Source organism: Myodes glareolus, chromosome 1 (assembly GCF_982192425.1).
Source record: "Myodes glareolus chromosome 1, mMyoGla1.1, whole genome shotgun sequence".
Taxonomy (NCBI): domain Eukaryota; kingdom Metazoa; phylum Chordata; class Mammalia; order Rodentia; family Cricetidae; genus Myodes; species Myodes glareolus.
This window is the reverse complement of record NC_142026.1, coordinates 17,120,379-17,135,494: the sequence shown is the minus strand read 5'-3', so window position 1 is coordinate 17,135,494 and position 15,116 is coordinate 17,120,379. Positions and strand designations below refer to the sequence as shown.

Here is a 15,116-nt window from a genome sequence, read left to right as displayed (position 1 = left end):
CAAGGTGACCCAGCATGAGGAGTAGGGTCCCAACAGACTGTAAAAGAGTCAGAGACAGGCCCTGTTCCCACTGTTTGGAGTTCCACAAGACCAACCTACACACTGTAACAAATGTGCAGAGTGCCTAGGTCAATCCCATGCAGGCTCCCTGATTTTCAGTCTCTTTGAGCCCCTATGAGCCCAGGCTAGTTGATTCTGTAAGTTTTCTTGTGTCCTTGACAACTCTGGCTCTTACAATTCTTTCTCCTCTTCTGCTCTTCTGCAAGATTCCCTTAAATCCGCCTAATGTATGGCTATGTGTCTGCATCTGCATCAGTTGCTGGATGACTCTCTCTGATGACAACTGGGCTAGGTACCAACCTGGTCACAAGAGATGGGCCAGTTCTGTCTTTGCCAGCAGTCTAAACTGGGGTCTTCCTTGTAGATTCCTGCGAGATTCCCTTGTACCAGGTTTTTATAAAACCCCGAAACGCGCCTCCCATTCCAGTAGTCCCTTTCAGTACTCCCCACGCCAACCTGGTTGCTCTTGTTCAACTTGTACAGTCACTTTGGAAATCAGTGTGGCAGTTTCTAAGGAAACTGGGAATTAGCTTACCACAAGACCCAGCTATACTGCTCTTGGGTATATACCCAAAGGATGCTCAGTCATACCACGAGGACACTTGCTCAGCTGATTCATAGCAGCTTTATTTGTAATAGCCAGAATCTTGAAAACAACCTAGATATCCTTCAGCAGAGGAATGGATAACGAAAATGTGGTATATTTACACAATGGAGTATTATTCAACTGTTAAAAACAAGGAAATTTGAAGGCAAATGATGGAACTAGGAAAAAAAAACCATCATCCTGAGTGAGGTAACTCAGATCAAGAAAGACAAACATGGTATGTACTCACTCGTGAGTCAATATTGGCTGTAAAATAAGGATAACCATGCTACTACAATCCACAGCCCAGGAGACGCTAGGCAGACACCCAGATCTCTGTGGGAAGGGGAAATTAGAGATTTTGTGAGTGGACTGAGGGCAGGTGGGGATGGGAACATGACCAGCTTGGTGATTCTTAAGCCCTTTTCTCGACCTTTTTTTTTTTTTTAATTCCAGACCATTTTAAAAATCACCTTTCTATGTAGTTTATCTATGTAGTTTATCTAATTAGCTTACTTTGTGAGACTGGCTCTTGTTATGTTGCTCAGGCTGGTCTTACACTCCTGAGACTGTGATCTTCCTGCTTCAGCCTCTTTAATGGTTGACATTCTACCCAGCTTCAGTTCACTTATTTTAATAAGTTCTGTTCTTCTGGTCAGAATGGAAACTCTGTGACAGGCACAGTATCTGGTGCACAGGACAGTGAGTGTGGTGTATATGTGTGTATGGTGTGTGTGTGTGTGTGCGTGTGTGCATGTGTGTGTGCTGAATTAAAATAATATGGAGAGCAGGAAATTAAGGAAGGTCTTAGAGAAATCCTACTTTTGCTCAAATGTAACAGTAGATAATAATAAAATTCCTTATAAAATATAGATAAGCACACTTATCTTTCATTTCTTACAAACCTTAATCAAGGAAGGACATCAAGGTACCCCTTTTCCCCCTTCCCTTTCTGCTGGGGACTGAACCCAGAACCTCATACATAAGCAGCAAACACTCACCACTGAGCCACGTCAAGAGGAGTCTCCCCATTTACTGGATGGAGAAATCAGGGCCCTGGAAGCTTGTCTCAGTTAAGCTTCCTAATACACATACTGTTAGATTCTAACTAACGCATCTGCCAAATACCATTCCTGGTAAATTGAAATGTCCTGTCAAATTTGATTTTAATTGATGGGACTGTCAAACACTCTTCTGGCAAATCCCACAGTCTCTATAAATAGCCGCTCTTCCAAAGCAGCTAGGATTCCATATACACTGACACTGCACTAAATATTAAAATGACTGTATTATCATCTCAAAGCACCCTGATTTACCTCTTTAGTCCCAGTCTTCTCTGTATCAGCTCCCCTGGCCTTGCCTGGAAAGGTATAAACAATTCTCCAAACCAGGATTTTGTGTGAACAGGGTCACAAGGCTTCCAATGACAAGAGATGCCAGAAGAGGGTCTGAGCACCCTCCCCTTACCTTGGAAGCTTCAAGTAGGATCAGGCACATTTCCAATAAGTGTTTACAAGTAGAATATATACATACATATATACACATACATACATACATATGTAATTTATACACACACATACTCCCCGCCCATGGGAGGAGTGTGGGCTAAGGGCTAAGGAACCCCTAACAACAGGGGAGATGACATTCATCTCCACAGGCTAGACCTGAGATGGAGACTGCTGTAAAGGGGCTAAATAGCTAGGCAGATCACAGGAGATTCAGAAAGGAAGAGATCCAGCAAGGCAGATATGTTTTCCTAAGGCCTGGCTGGGTGGCATGGTCCTGGGGTTAAAGGCACATTGTGGGAGAAAGACCCCTGCATGTAGACAGGACGGAATTTCCTCTGGAACCAACAGTGATGAAGTTTACTGAATCAAATCATCATGAATCTAGGGAAAGGAAAGAGCTTTAATACGAAAATCTCTTCTAGTTTCTTGCTCGCAGGGGAGTTGGCAGCTTATCATTCTCTTTCAGTCTCTTCAGCTCTCGGCTGAGTTAGTACCTCAGGTAGGAGAAGAAGGAAGATTTGACAGAATGAGGATAGTGAGCCCCAGGGATCTGGGGTCATGTGCTGTGGGTTGGCCTCAGGAGGTGGATGAGCTTCCGGCAATGTCTGGCAGAGGCAAGCTTGGCACTGCTGTTCGGCAGTAACTGATTTCCTAAAGAGAGCAAGGCTAACTTCTCACTGGCACCCAGGGACACCAGCACCTGTGGAATAGGAAATAAATGGCAGAATATGATGTAAGGGTGAGAAATGGTGGTGCTGGCACATTCTTGGCACAGTCACAAAAAGAGAAATGGGCCTTTGGGGGATTCAGGATAGACTGATTGAGACAAGAAATCTCGCAAGCTATGAATCAGTAAGACCCAGGTATTTATTTCCACTCTCTTTGGTATTGGGCATAAAATCAACACACCAAGTGATCTGGGCACTTGTTGCCAGTAAGAGGTTAAGGAAAGCAGCAGTAACTGACAGGCAGCCTGAACGTCTGCTTCCCAGAGGGTCTCTCATTTCCAACCCAGCATCCCTTTTGATGTTTCCCTACATGGACTGAGGGAAACTCTTTTAGTGCCGGCACCACCCTGTCAAATGCCATCATCCTAATGCTACCACACTGACGTACTCCACTCTGTGATCGCTCAGATGCGACCCCCCCCCCGGGTTTTTTAGAGACTCAATATCAAGCAGAGGAAGCAAAATAAGATAGTATTTGATGAGTACAGACTCTAGACCCAGACTTATGGGCTCAAAAGCCCAGTCTCACCAGGTAGCATTGTAACTTTGACAAGTCACTATTTTGCTTCGGTTTCCTAGCTTACAAAATCACGGTAATAATAGCTTAAACCAGGTAATAAAGGTCAAATGCTTAGCACAGTACAAAAACAGTTGGCATCTTCATGGTTTTCCCCCATCTCCCTCCTGTTTTGTGTCTGGAAGAGATAAGCTACAATTCTTGTGATCTCAGGTATGTCCTAGCTCAGTGGAGCCTTCCAGATACCTTCCCTTCTCCAGGGCGGCAGAGGGCAAACGAGAAACCCATCTTCAACAGACTGTCTGAGTTTCTTACACCCAGACAGGGACATATTTTGTATTTCTAGGTGTCCTAGGTCCTCACAAATTACACTAGAGAAATGCTGTGAACTGCAGGGGCCTCATGGCTCATAAGTCCCCTGACTTTACCTGATGAATACAGGGCTCTTGTCGGAGGCTACGAAGGGCAATGAGGGCGGCCTCCTTGACAGCTGGCTGAGGATCTCCACATGCCATTTCTAGGAGCCGCTGGGGTACTTGGCACTGTAACAGCTTCATTCCCAATCCTTCAAGTCCCAGATTGCCCAGAGCCGATGCAGCATTGCGCCGGATACCATCCTGAGGATCTCCAAGCAGCTGGGTCATACTGGGCACTGCAGCTGCCAGGGCAGGTCCCAAGGGACCAGCCTGGTAGGCTGCATTGCCCACAGCGAAGCTGGCACTGCGCCGCACGGCAGGGTCCTTGTCTCCCAGGCCTAGCAGCAGAAGGCTGAGCAGTCCAGCCTGGCTCTGTAGTGCCCCACGCAGGGCCATGCTGTGTTGTAACAGGTGTCCCAGAAGCCCATAAGCACGGACCCGCACAGTGTTCTCTGAGTGGCCCAGGAGGCTCCGCAATGGCCGATAGGATTCATCAGAGCCAGACAGGAGCTCTTGGATAAAGGACAAGTGGTTGGGGGACAGGACCCGAGCTGTGTGGGTCAGCAGGGACAGAAGGTCAGAGATCATAGGAGGCTGGTCACTCAGAAGAACAACAGAGAGGAATGAGATGATGGTTGTAGGAGAGGTAGTCACTGTGTCCACAAACTGTTTGAGAGAGGTAGGATCCATGAGGGCCAGGCGTGTAAGGAGACCAATGGGCAGCTCGGCTTGTAACAATGGAAGGTGGTGGCAGCAGACCTGGGAGAAAGGAAAGTTCAGGTAAAGGGGTTCAGGAGAGGGGAAGGTACATTGCAATGGGGAAGGGAAAGCCCTGAAGCTGGGCAAGAGAAATGCCAAGTCAAGGAGAGAAACACTCCTGGAAGCAGAGCAGAGCCCCATAGCAAAAGCAGGAAACTCATGTGAAGCTCAAGAGCAGGTCCTTTCTACACTTACACCTGGCTCTGCAAGGGCACAATTGCTGTCTCCAAATATCCAGGGCAAATTGTCAAAGTAATTCCTGACCAAGGAGCTGAGCTGTAGCGCCTGGCCTCCCTAGTGAGTTCCAATAGAACCAGGCAAGAGACCAGTGGACAGAGGAGACCCTTCAGGTGCATGTCTGTCTGGGTCTGAGTGCTGCCTCCTCTGCAGCACGTTGGTCAAGCTGATGCCCTCCTCTGTGAGGGCCTCGGAGAGCCCTGGAACTATTGGGATGTGAGTCAGAGGATACAACATTGGCCATCTTCCTTTCCCACCATCACACCTGAATCACCTCTCCAAGTACCTGAAGCAGGTAGACTGCAAATTCTGAGTCCCTGAGGTCAGCCAAGATGCTTACAAGGAGGTCAGCATCCACATCCAGGGCAAAAGGGAAGCAGAGCAGCTGGCACACGGAGAGTACCACAACAGGGAGAAACTTGGGCCCCTGAGGCCTAGGAAGGGAACAAAACAGGCTTACTCTTTGACGCTTCCCTCCCTCACTTCATGTTTTCTCTCCCAATCTCAGCAACTCCTTAGGTGTCCAGCCTAATCCTTACCCCACTTCTAGTAGTATAAATCAAGCTGTCGGCTACTTCTCTCCTGCCCCCACCTCCACCTCCCCTTTTGGCTCTGACTTTGAGTCTCCTGTTTCTAACTCAGACTCACGCTTGACTCAGGTGATGCAAGAAGCTGGGAGAAAGCAGGTGCTTCAGGGTCAACATGAGGATACTTCCATCCTGGGACAGATGGCTCAGGCATAGCTGGGGCTCCTGGGTGAAGATGGCCATGGCGAGGCTCAGCAAGGCTGCCATGCCTGAAAACAACAGAGAATGCACACCTAATAAAGCAAGCAAGATGACCAGATGCCACTGATCACCCAAGGATCCCAGAACTTATCTGGTCCTTTCTGTTCCCTATTGGTAAGAAAGTCCATTATAGACTCTACTACCCTCTCTGAACACAGTAGGAGCAATTATCTGTGGGCTAACCCAGTTCTAAGTTCCTCTTTTTGAAATGGGACCTCTACAAACAGAGCTATGATAAAGACACCTTGGGGTGAAATCAGTGTCCAGTCAGGCTCCAGACTGGGTGGACTTGACAGTGACAGATCGTCTTCCTGTACAGTCACCTCCTCAGGTAGCCTCAGGGCCATGGAAAAGCGGTGCCACAGGATGGTCCACACCTCAGAAGCAGCCACATCCCTGACCAGGCCAGGCTTCCCCTGTTAGAGAGGGGGTATGCACAAGTCAGGAATCCAGATTCCCTTTGTCATTTCTGTCCCTAACCATACTGGGAAATGGAGTCACTGAAATCACTCCTTCTGTCTTCCTAGATAATATTTCTGTTTTTTCCTTCCTTTCCTTTCCCATTTCCCCTTATCTTTCCTCCTTTTCTCCCCCCTCCTTCATTTTAGAAAATAGCATCTTATTATGTATTCAAGCTACCCTCAAACTTGGGATCCTCCTGCCTCAAGCTCTCAGACCCTAGGATTGTAAATCCACCACCATACCCAATTTATGTTCCTTTCCTATTATAATCTAACTCAATCTCTCAACCTCTGTATGCGCCCATGGAAAACCAGGAAATTATCCTGTTCAGATCAGCTCATGTCAAGGTCAAGTTGTGTACAAGGCTTATTTAAAAACATTTTTTTTGGTATGTTGAGACAGGAGCTTATATACCTCAGGTTAGTTTCAAACTCACTACATGGCCAAGGCTGGCCTGGAACTCCTTGATCTTCCTACGAAAAATTTCATCCAAACAACAATAATAAAAATCCACAAACCCAAACCCTAAATCCAGACTCCAGAGAAGCTCTTTTCTCCCTGGGTCCCTGGGGGATGCAGCTGAACAGCTCACTTCAAGGGTCCTGCTGAGGGTGGGCGTGAGGTTCAGGCTAGTAAGGCTAACAGCAGTGTGAGAAGACAAGCAAGCATGGGCTGCCTCCTCATTTCATCTGCCAGTGGCTTGGAAATACGCCCAGTTCCTCTCTCTGCTTCTCCCCAGCTCACAGCACACCTGTACCTGGGTAAGGAGCTGAAGCAGAAGAATGAGGAGGCCATCGTAGAAGCCACAGCTGCACGGTGGAGTCAGCCGGACCTGTTGGAGAGAGGCAAGAGGAACATAGATATTCAAGAGAGAGGAGGTAGCTCCCCAGACCAGGCTCCCAGCACTTTGGCCTGGCAGACGGGACAAGCTTTAGATTTATAAGTTTTGGTTCTTTACTATTCTTCCATCATGTTCCTAAAGACAGACAGTCTAGTAGGAGAAGCTTTTGGGTCCAAAACCAATTCCAGTTTAGGAAGATGATTGTTAAACAAGAAGTTAGCTACACAGTTGAATGTGCCATCAGTGCCTCCTAGAGGCAGAAGACGTTTTAAAGGCAGGGCTGGACGTTTACCAAGGTTGTGTCAGGCCCTGGGTTCATTCTCTAGCACTGCAAAATAAAGAAATAAGAATGTAAAGACAGAAGAGGGAAGGTGTCCTTAGAAAGGCAGGATATTCTGAGAAGTGCAGATCATAGCACACAGGAAAGCTGGTAGGCATACACGTTCATACTCAATTCTGGAAATGAATGCAACCCTTTATAGTCCATGGGTCTTAGACAGGCCGTGACAGTCTACAGCAGGGGTTCTCAACCTCCCTAACGCTGCGACCCTTTACCACAGCTCCTCATGTTGGGCTGACTCCCAAACATAAAATTATTTCATTGCTATTTCATAACTGCAATTTTGCTACTGTTGTGAATTATACTGTAAATATCTGATATGCAACCCCCAAAGGGGTTGCAATCCACAGGTTGAGAAGCTCTGGTCTACAGCCTGAACTGTTTCCTATAAGCAGTGGGAAGCCAATGAAGATTCACGCAGTAGGACTTAGGCTCCACATTAGCACTAGTTGTAAAATACCGCATCCACTGTTTTACTATCAGAATTTAGAATAGTACAAACACTCAACACACAATTCTATGTTCAAAAAGCATTGAATGAATGGAAGGCCATATTTTTCCTTTAAAGTGCTCACTCTGGTGGCCGTGAAGAAAACAAACAATAGAGGGGGAATCGTTGAGTAGCCAAGAGGACAGGACACACAAGGCACAAATAAACCCGGGCAGGTCGGTGATGGTGCCACAGAGCGACAAGACAGGATCATGGGAAGAGGAACTGGGTGAGTGTTACTGCCTTAGCTAAGGAAACAATCCCTCTGAAAGTCAGCTTTCTCAAGGACAAGCAGGCCACTATTACTACTTTTGTTGTGTCTAAGCTTCCAAGTGTGTTTGTGGGAGATGTGATACGTTACAAAGTACAATAAATTCTATATATGTAAGAATGACAATTATATGAAATCTTTCCCTTTTCCAAAATGAAGGAATTAAAAGTTCCAAATTTATGTGTGTGGAGGAGATAACTTTTGCCAGGCAGTAGTGGTGCACACCTTTAGTCCCAGCACTCAGGAAGCAGAGGCAGGTAGAGCTCAGTGAGTTCGTAGCCAGTCTGGTCTACAAATCAAGTTCCAGAACAGCTAGGATTACACAAAAAAACCCTGTCTAGAAAAGCCAAAAAAATCCGGGTGGTGGTGGCCCATGCCTTTAATCTCAGCACTTGGGAGGCAGAGCAGGCAATTTCCTGTGAGTTAGAGGCCAGCCTGGTCTACCAGAGCTAGTTCCAGGACAGCTAGGACTGTTACACAGGGAAACCCTGTCTCGAAAAACAAAACAAACAAACAAAAAGAGTTTCAAAGGGCCTGAAAAGAAAAAGCAAATCAAGAGGCCACATAATGGCCCAGGTTCCTAAAGAACAGACAGGGTATCAGCTACTTCTCCATGCTTATCAAGAAGAAAAAGCAGAAAAAGCAGAGTGAGAAGGGATAAGGTAAAAGAAAGCATCAGGAAGGACTTCAGACTCCTGGAGGGAACTGAAGCAGGCAGGGGACTCTCTCTCCTCAGGTAACTGGACAAGGGGAAGCTCTCACCTCAGATAACTGGACAGGGGGAACCTCTCGCCTCAGGTAACTGGACAGGGGAAGCTCTCACCTCAGGTAACTAGACAAGGGGGAAGCTCTTGCCTCAGGTAACTGGACAAGGGGGGAAGTTCTTACCTTAGGTAACTGGACAAGGGAAGTTCTTGCTTCAGGTAACTGGACAAAAGGGAAGCTCTTGCCTCAGGTAACTGGGCAGCTTCCTTTCTTTCCCTCCCTGCCTCCATCTTTGAAGAGGCCCTGATCAGCCCTGGCTTAGAGCAGCTCATTGTTTGGTGGCAAAGGAGAGGAAGAGGGGTTTCTTCTTCTTCTTCATTTTTTTGTTTTTGTTTTTAAAGACAGGGCTTCCTTGTAGCTTTGGAGCCTGTCCTGAAACTAGCTCTGTAGACCAGACTGGCCTCAAACTCATAGAGATCTGACTGCCTCTGCCTCCCGAGTATTGGGATTAAAGGCGTGTGCCACTACCACCCAGCTAAAGAGGGGCTTACTGGATCTGGTCTTTTCCCAGGGGGGCTGTCCTGGTGTTGGACTCAGAGGAGCCACATCTGGCCCTCCGCAGTACCTCACCTCTGCAGGGGCAGACAAGGCATGTGCAGTTGCAGCCATCCATTCCTGGGGTTGGAGGTCAAAGGTCACGCCCTGCTGACCAAGCTGTCCTAAGAGACAGGCTGCCGCATTCTGTGGGAAAGGTAGAGGAAAAGGAGGGCCATCTGAATCCGAATGGTGTTCAGGACATGACAGATGTTTGCAGAAACAGCTGCAAATAGGACAAAGGCCATCTGCTCCCAAGGGGGTCAGAGGAAGGGGTGGAAGGCGAGGGAGAAGAGCGAAAGCTCACCACGAGAGAGACGATGTGTGAGCGGGTAAAGAGCGCAGCGACCTCACTGCCTAGCTTCTCCATCCTGGAATAGAGAGACCATGGAGGGTTACAACGGGCTGGTCAGTGTCCCCCCTCGCCTGTGTACTGCACTCTCCACCCACGCTGCATCTACCCCCAGGCCCAGAGGTGATGACAATCCAGGCCTGTTCTTTGTTCTCTCTGTCTCAGCTCCTTCTAGGAAAAAGCTATGTGTCAGGGATAGCTCCTAGGGAAGAAGACTTTAGTGGAGAGGCCTGACTTTATGACTCACCCAGAAGGCAGATCTTGGAGCCGAAAGACAAGAAGGGACAGGAGATAGAGTGCCACCTCAGTGGACTCTTCCCAATCTGCTACTTGTACCTACAAAGGAAACCTGAGCTATCAGAACAACTTCTGGGAGAGATGGAGCACCATGAGATACCCAGCCGTGTCGGTATCGCTGGCTTACCTTGCCCTGGACCAGCATCAACAGTGACTCCAAGGCCAGGGGCTCTTGCCCCAGAATATGGCACAGACGCTCACTGATATAGCAGCAGGAGTAGAGAACCTAGGGAAGTTGGAAGGAGCCTGTCAGTGGACAGAACAGCCCTGCGGTCCTACAGTGGAAGGCTCAGCTGAAAAGCAGGCAAGCCTCTCAGTAGAGCTGGTGTCCACACATGGGGTTGTGACAATTTGGACAGTACTATGACTGGAGTAAGAAGGACCTAAGTAAAGCACACCTGAGTGTTTCTGTGAGGGCCTTTCCAACGCGTGGAAAACCCGTCCTGAATGAGCATATGGCAGTATCCCACAGGCTGAGGCCTGGACGTAATCAAAGGGAAAGAAAAACCAGACGCCAGTGCACCATACCTATTCTTTCTCTCTGCTTCCTGGGAGCCATCATGTGATGCTCTTCTCAATCACCCTCCCCATGGAACTTTCCTCCTCTGGAGTTCTGGCTGACTCAGAACTCACTATGTAGACCAGGCTGGCAGGCTGGTCTCTGACCCACAGAGATCAGCCTCCCCCTGCCTCCTGAGTGCTGGGATTAAAGGCCAGCATCACCATCAGTTACAGATAATCTCTTTTCTCTCTCTCTCTCCTTCCCTTCTTTCCTCCCCTCCCTCCCTTTCCTGGGAGTTAAAAGAAATCCCAGGCATTGAGGGCAGTGGGAAGAAAGTACCTTGAGAAGGTGGAGGCATAGGATATGATGCCGCAGACCAGAGACAAGGGCTGGCCTCAGTTGGCTGTTGTCTTCAGTCAGCTGATTGGCCAAATGCCATGAGACCTATGGTGACAAAATCGGCTCTATACCATCTCCCTTATTCTATCTCCATTCCTTGCACATCTTCAATTGGTCAGAAATCTCAGACTCTTGCTGGACCCTCTTAGGTTCACTAGAAACCTCAGGCCCCGTTCTATGCCCAGTCTCCATGGCCAGTGGAGAACCGAATCCTACCCAAGTTTGGCCTTAATGTAGGCAGGCCTAAAGGGAAGTGCTAGTAAGTAACAAGGTAGGGAAGCTCAATCTGTGTGACCCCTGACCCTGGAGAAACATAATGACTTCCAATTGGCTGCCCTATCACCTGGGCAGTTACTGCTGAGCCAGGTAGCCAACATATAGGAATTCTAGTCATATTATTATTATTATTATTATTATTATTATTATTATTTTATTGTTTTTATTGAGCTATATCTTTTTCTCTGCTCCCCTCCCTTCCTCTCTCCTCCCATTCTACCCCCTACCATGGTCCCCATGCTCCCAATTTACTCAGGAGAGCTTATCTTTTTCTACTTCCCATGTAGATTAGATCCATGTCTGTCTGTCTTAGGGTCCTCTTTGTTGTCTAGGTTCTCTGGGATTGTGATTTGTGGACTGGTTTTTCTCTGCTTTATGTTTCAAAGCCACTTATGAGTGAGTACATGTGATAATTGTCTTTCTGGGTCTGGGTCACCTCTCTCGAATTCAAGTCATCTGTGGCGAATAAGTGGCCCAGACCAGCAGGAGAGTGTCTGTTTTTGGAAATACTGAGCAAGGAGAAGCCCAAAGCTTAATTTTTTTCTGTTTCTCAGCAGCAAGTATGGCCAGACTCCCTGGTTCCCAAGTTGCAGAGAAGAAAGCAAGAATTTGGATCTCAGACCTGCTCCTTGGCATCCCAACAGCTCGGCAGCCCCACAGGAGCAGTACACATGGCTGCCAGGGCAGAAGAAATGGCTCCGGGTATATCTTCACACTGCTCCTGCAGTGGCTGGCTCACTTGTGGGGCTCCTATGGAGAGTGGAAAGGCATACTGGTAAGGTCTGGTTGTTTCTCATAGGCTCCCCAAGTCAACCTTTTAGGATTTTTTTGTTTTGTCTTGCTTTGCTTTTTGGCTTTTTTTTTTAAAGATTTATTTATTATGTATACAACAATCCTTCCATGGATGCTTGCATGCCAGAAGAGGGCACCAGATCTCATTATAGATGGCTGTGAGCCACCATGTGGTTGCTAGGAATTGAACTCAGGACCTCTGGAAGAGCAGTCAGTGCTCTTTACCTCTGAGCCATCTCTCCAGCCCTGCTTTTTGGCTTTTTTGAGACAGGGTCTCATTATGTCCCAGTCTGGTGTAGGAGGTCCTTCTGTTTATGTGTTGCTTTCATTGGTTAATCTGCTTGGCTTGATAGGGCAGAATTTAGGTAGGTGGAGAAGACAAAACTGAATGCTGGGAAGAAGGGCAGAGTGACAGAAGCCATGGATCTCCTGCCTGAGACAGATGCTGGTTAGAATCTTGCCGGTAAGCCACAGTCACATGGCGATACACATTAATGTAGATTGGTTAAGCTAATATGTAAGAGTTAGTCAATAAAAAGTTAGAGCTAATGGGCCAAGCAGTATTTAAATAAATATAGTTTCTGTGTGATTATTTTGGGTGTAAGCTAGCCAGGCTGCCAGGAAGGAACAAAGGGCCACCCTCCTCATGCAACACCAGTCAAGCCTTAAACTATGAAGTTGAAGATAACTTTGAACTTGATCCTCCTGCCTTTGCCTCCAGAGTGCTGGGATTACATGCATGTGCCGTCAAGGCCAGGGCTTCGTGCTAGGCAAGCACTCTACCTAACGAGCTACATCCCCAAGCCCATTTACACTTTTGTCAAGTTCCAGGCAGGCACCATTCTAGTGATGGAAGTAGGAAGGACATAGGCTGACCTATGCATGGAACAAGAAGGTCAGATCACCTGGCGGTATGTGGAAAGGAAGCTGTGGAGCTGTGAGGCCATGAAGGAGCCCATCCAACACCGCACGCTGTGTGGTCAACAGACTGGAGTAAAAGGCACTGGAGATGGCCCGGCTGTTCCCATCCACAGCTTCACACAGCGCAGCAAAGCACTGAAGGGAAAAGAGTGGAGATATCAGGGTATCAGAAACCTGAATGGTTCCAGGAAATACCCCCAGGAACCCGGGAAAAGGGTTAAGAGTCCAGGAGACAGTAGTCTAGCCTAAGAATTCTTCCCAGGGGAAAAAAAATGCACCCACAGTCTTCCTGGTTGACAAAGGAAGATTTGGGGTGAATTCTTCCCTTTCTTTTTCCCCTCCCATGGCCACTCTCTCCCTTTCTCTCTCTTTTTCTCTGTGTACTGGGATTCAACCCCTTGTACACACTTTGTTGTTGTTGTTTTGTTTTCCGAGACAGGGTTTCTCTGTAGTTTTGGAGCCTGTCCTGGAACTAGCTCTTGTAGACCAGGCTGGCCTCAAACTTACAGAGATCTGCCTGCCTCTGCCTCCCGAGTGCTGGGATTAAAGGCGGGCGCCACCACCACCCAGCTCCCTTGCACACAGTCTTACATCTGTCCAATCAACCCTTCTATTTTCTCATCAGCATCTCCCTAGATGACGTTTCTGAAAATGTGGAACAAAGGTATAATGATTCAGAAATTCAGGAGGAGGAACAATTATTTCAATAATTGTTCAGTACTCAATAACATGACAGGTGATGACTGGTAACTCCGGCGACGAACTACCGGCCAGAATTTAGTCTAGCCGTCCAAAGCTTTCTGACCTGAAAGGAAGAAGATGAAACTAGACTCTCAGGCAACAGGCTGCTAACTGGAGGCGGAAAATTATCCCACAGCTATGTTCCCAATGGCTAGTTTCAACAACAACCATACAATCGTCTTCTTTGGACATAAGTGTCTGTGTCCTCCCTGACCAGTGACAACGCAGCTATCTCTCACTCAATCCTCCACTCTCTTGTCCTTAGCTCAGGGTGTAAGGAAGAAGATTAGAGGAGCTCATGAGTCTGTTTCATAAACAAGGCTGGAGAATACTAGCTGGTCTGCAAGATGTTTCATCTTTTTTTTTGTTGCTTTTTGTTTGTTCTGATCTCCAAACAGGGTCTCACTATGTAGCCCTGGATGTCTATATGTAGACCAAGCTGGCCCTGAACTCAGAGAGCTGTCTCTGCCTCCCCCTATGCTGAGATTAAAGGTATGTGTCACTATGCCTGGCTTTTCAATTATTTATTTATTATCTATCTATCTATCTATCTATCTTTTAAGATGCTTATATTTATGGCCTCTGATATATGTTAAACTACTCAATGCCTTCACATTTTAGATATAGTGTTCTTTCTATCTAAAGTGGCCTATCACCTTCCCTGCTCCACCCAAGCTGGCAAGCTACTACTTTATTTATTTATTTATTTATTTATTTATTTATTTATATTTTTGGGGTTTTTTTGGACAGGGTTTCACTGTGTTGTGTAGTCCTGTCTGCCCTGGCTCTCACTCTGTAGACCAGGCTGACCTCAAACTCACAGAGATCCTCCTGCCTCTGCCTCCAAGTGCGCGGATTAAAGGCAAACACTGCTACTACCTGACTGCTGCTATGTGTTCTTGAAAAGCACACATGACTTCAGTCTTCATATGAGGGCTCTCCATGCAGAGCTCATGGCATCTTCCTTAGTGGTTCCTCTGCACCATGTACAAAGTTCTAATGGACTTCACTTTCCCTGCTTGGCTCTTTTTCTTTGAGACAGGGTTTCTCTATGTAGCTCTGGCTGTTCTGGAACTCACTATGTAGCTAGCCTCAAACTCAATAATCCACCTGCTTCTGCCTCCTAAGTACTAGGACTAACCAAAGGCATGTGCCACTACAACAGGTGGAGACTCTGTTATCCATGTGGCACACAGTGAGAATTCAGCATTTGTTAAATTGATACAATCACAAGAAAGGAGCTGGGAAAAAGACAGGAAAAGACAGTAAAGACAAAATTCGAAAGTGGGAGGAGATTACCATAAGGCTGTCCCTTCGAAATGCCTGTTCGGAGTCATCTGATTGGGCCAGCAGCTTCCCCAACATGTCCAAAAAGAGACTGGCAGCCTCCTGAAACACCTGCAGGCTGGGGAAGAATAAACCCACGCTATCTTTCCATCCTCCCACTAAAAGCCTGGCTATGGCATGGCAAATGGGTCAGTTCTGGAAACCTAGGAGATCTTTGCCAAAGAATACATCAGAATGTTCCTCGTTC

General features: G+C 47.3%; 1 protein-coding gene across 3 annotated transcripts in view; it reads right to left on the bottom strand.

The window, feature by feature from the left end:
* Positions 1 to 666: 666 nt before the first annotated feature.
* Stk36 (serine/threonine kinase 36) overlaps positions 667 to 15,116 on the bottom strand; it is a 29,260-nt gene continuing 14,810 nt past the window's right edge. For all 3 annotated transcript variants that reach the window (XM_048459003.3, XM_048459004.3, XM_087904330.1), the window contains 14 exons: positions 14,882 to 14,987; positions 12,826 to 12,976; positions 11,751 to 11,878; positions 10,793 to 10,897; positions 10,079 to 10,177; positions 9,902 to 9,990; positions 9,610 to 9,673; positions 9,339 to 9,449; positions 6,819 to 6,893; positions 5,844 to 6,015; positions 5,460 to 5,607; positions 5,098 to 5,245; positions 3,828 to 4,574; positions 667 to 2,854 (listed from right to left, as the gene is read on the bottom strand). In XM_048459003.3, the coding sequence (XP_048314960.3) occupies positions 2,711 to 2,854; positions 3,828 to 4,574; positions 5,098 to 5,245; positions 5,460 to 5,607; positions 5,844 to 6,015; positions 6,819 to 6,893; positions 9,339 to 9,449; positions 9,610 to 9,673; positions 9,902 to 9,990; positions 10,079 to 10,177; positions 10,793 to 10,897; positions 11,751 to 11,878; positions 12,826 to 12,976; positions 14,882 to 14,987 (2,287 nt within the window). In that variant the 3' untranslated portion in view covers positions 667 to 2,710. The remainder of the gene's footprint in view (positions 2,855 to 3,827; positions 4,575 to 5,097; positions 5,246 to 5,459; positions 5,608 to 5,843; positions 6,016 to 6,818; positions 6,894 to 9,338; positions 9,450 to 9,609; positions 9,674 to 9,901; positions 9,991 to 10,078; positions 10,178 to 10,792; positions 10,898 to 11,750; positions 11,879 to 12,825; positions 12,977 to 14,881; positions 14,988 to 15,116) is intronic.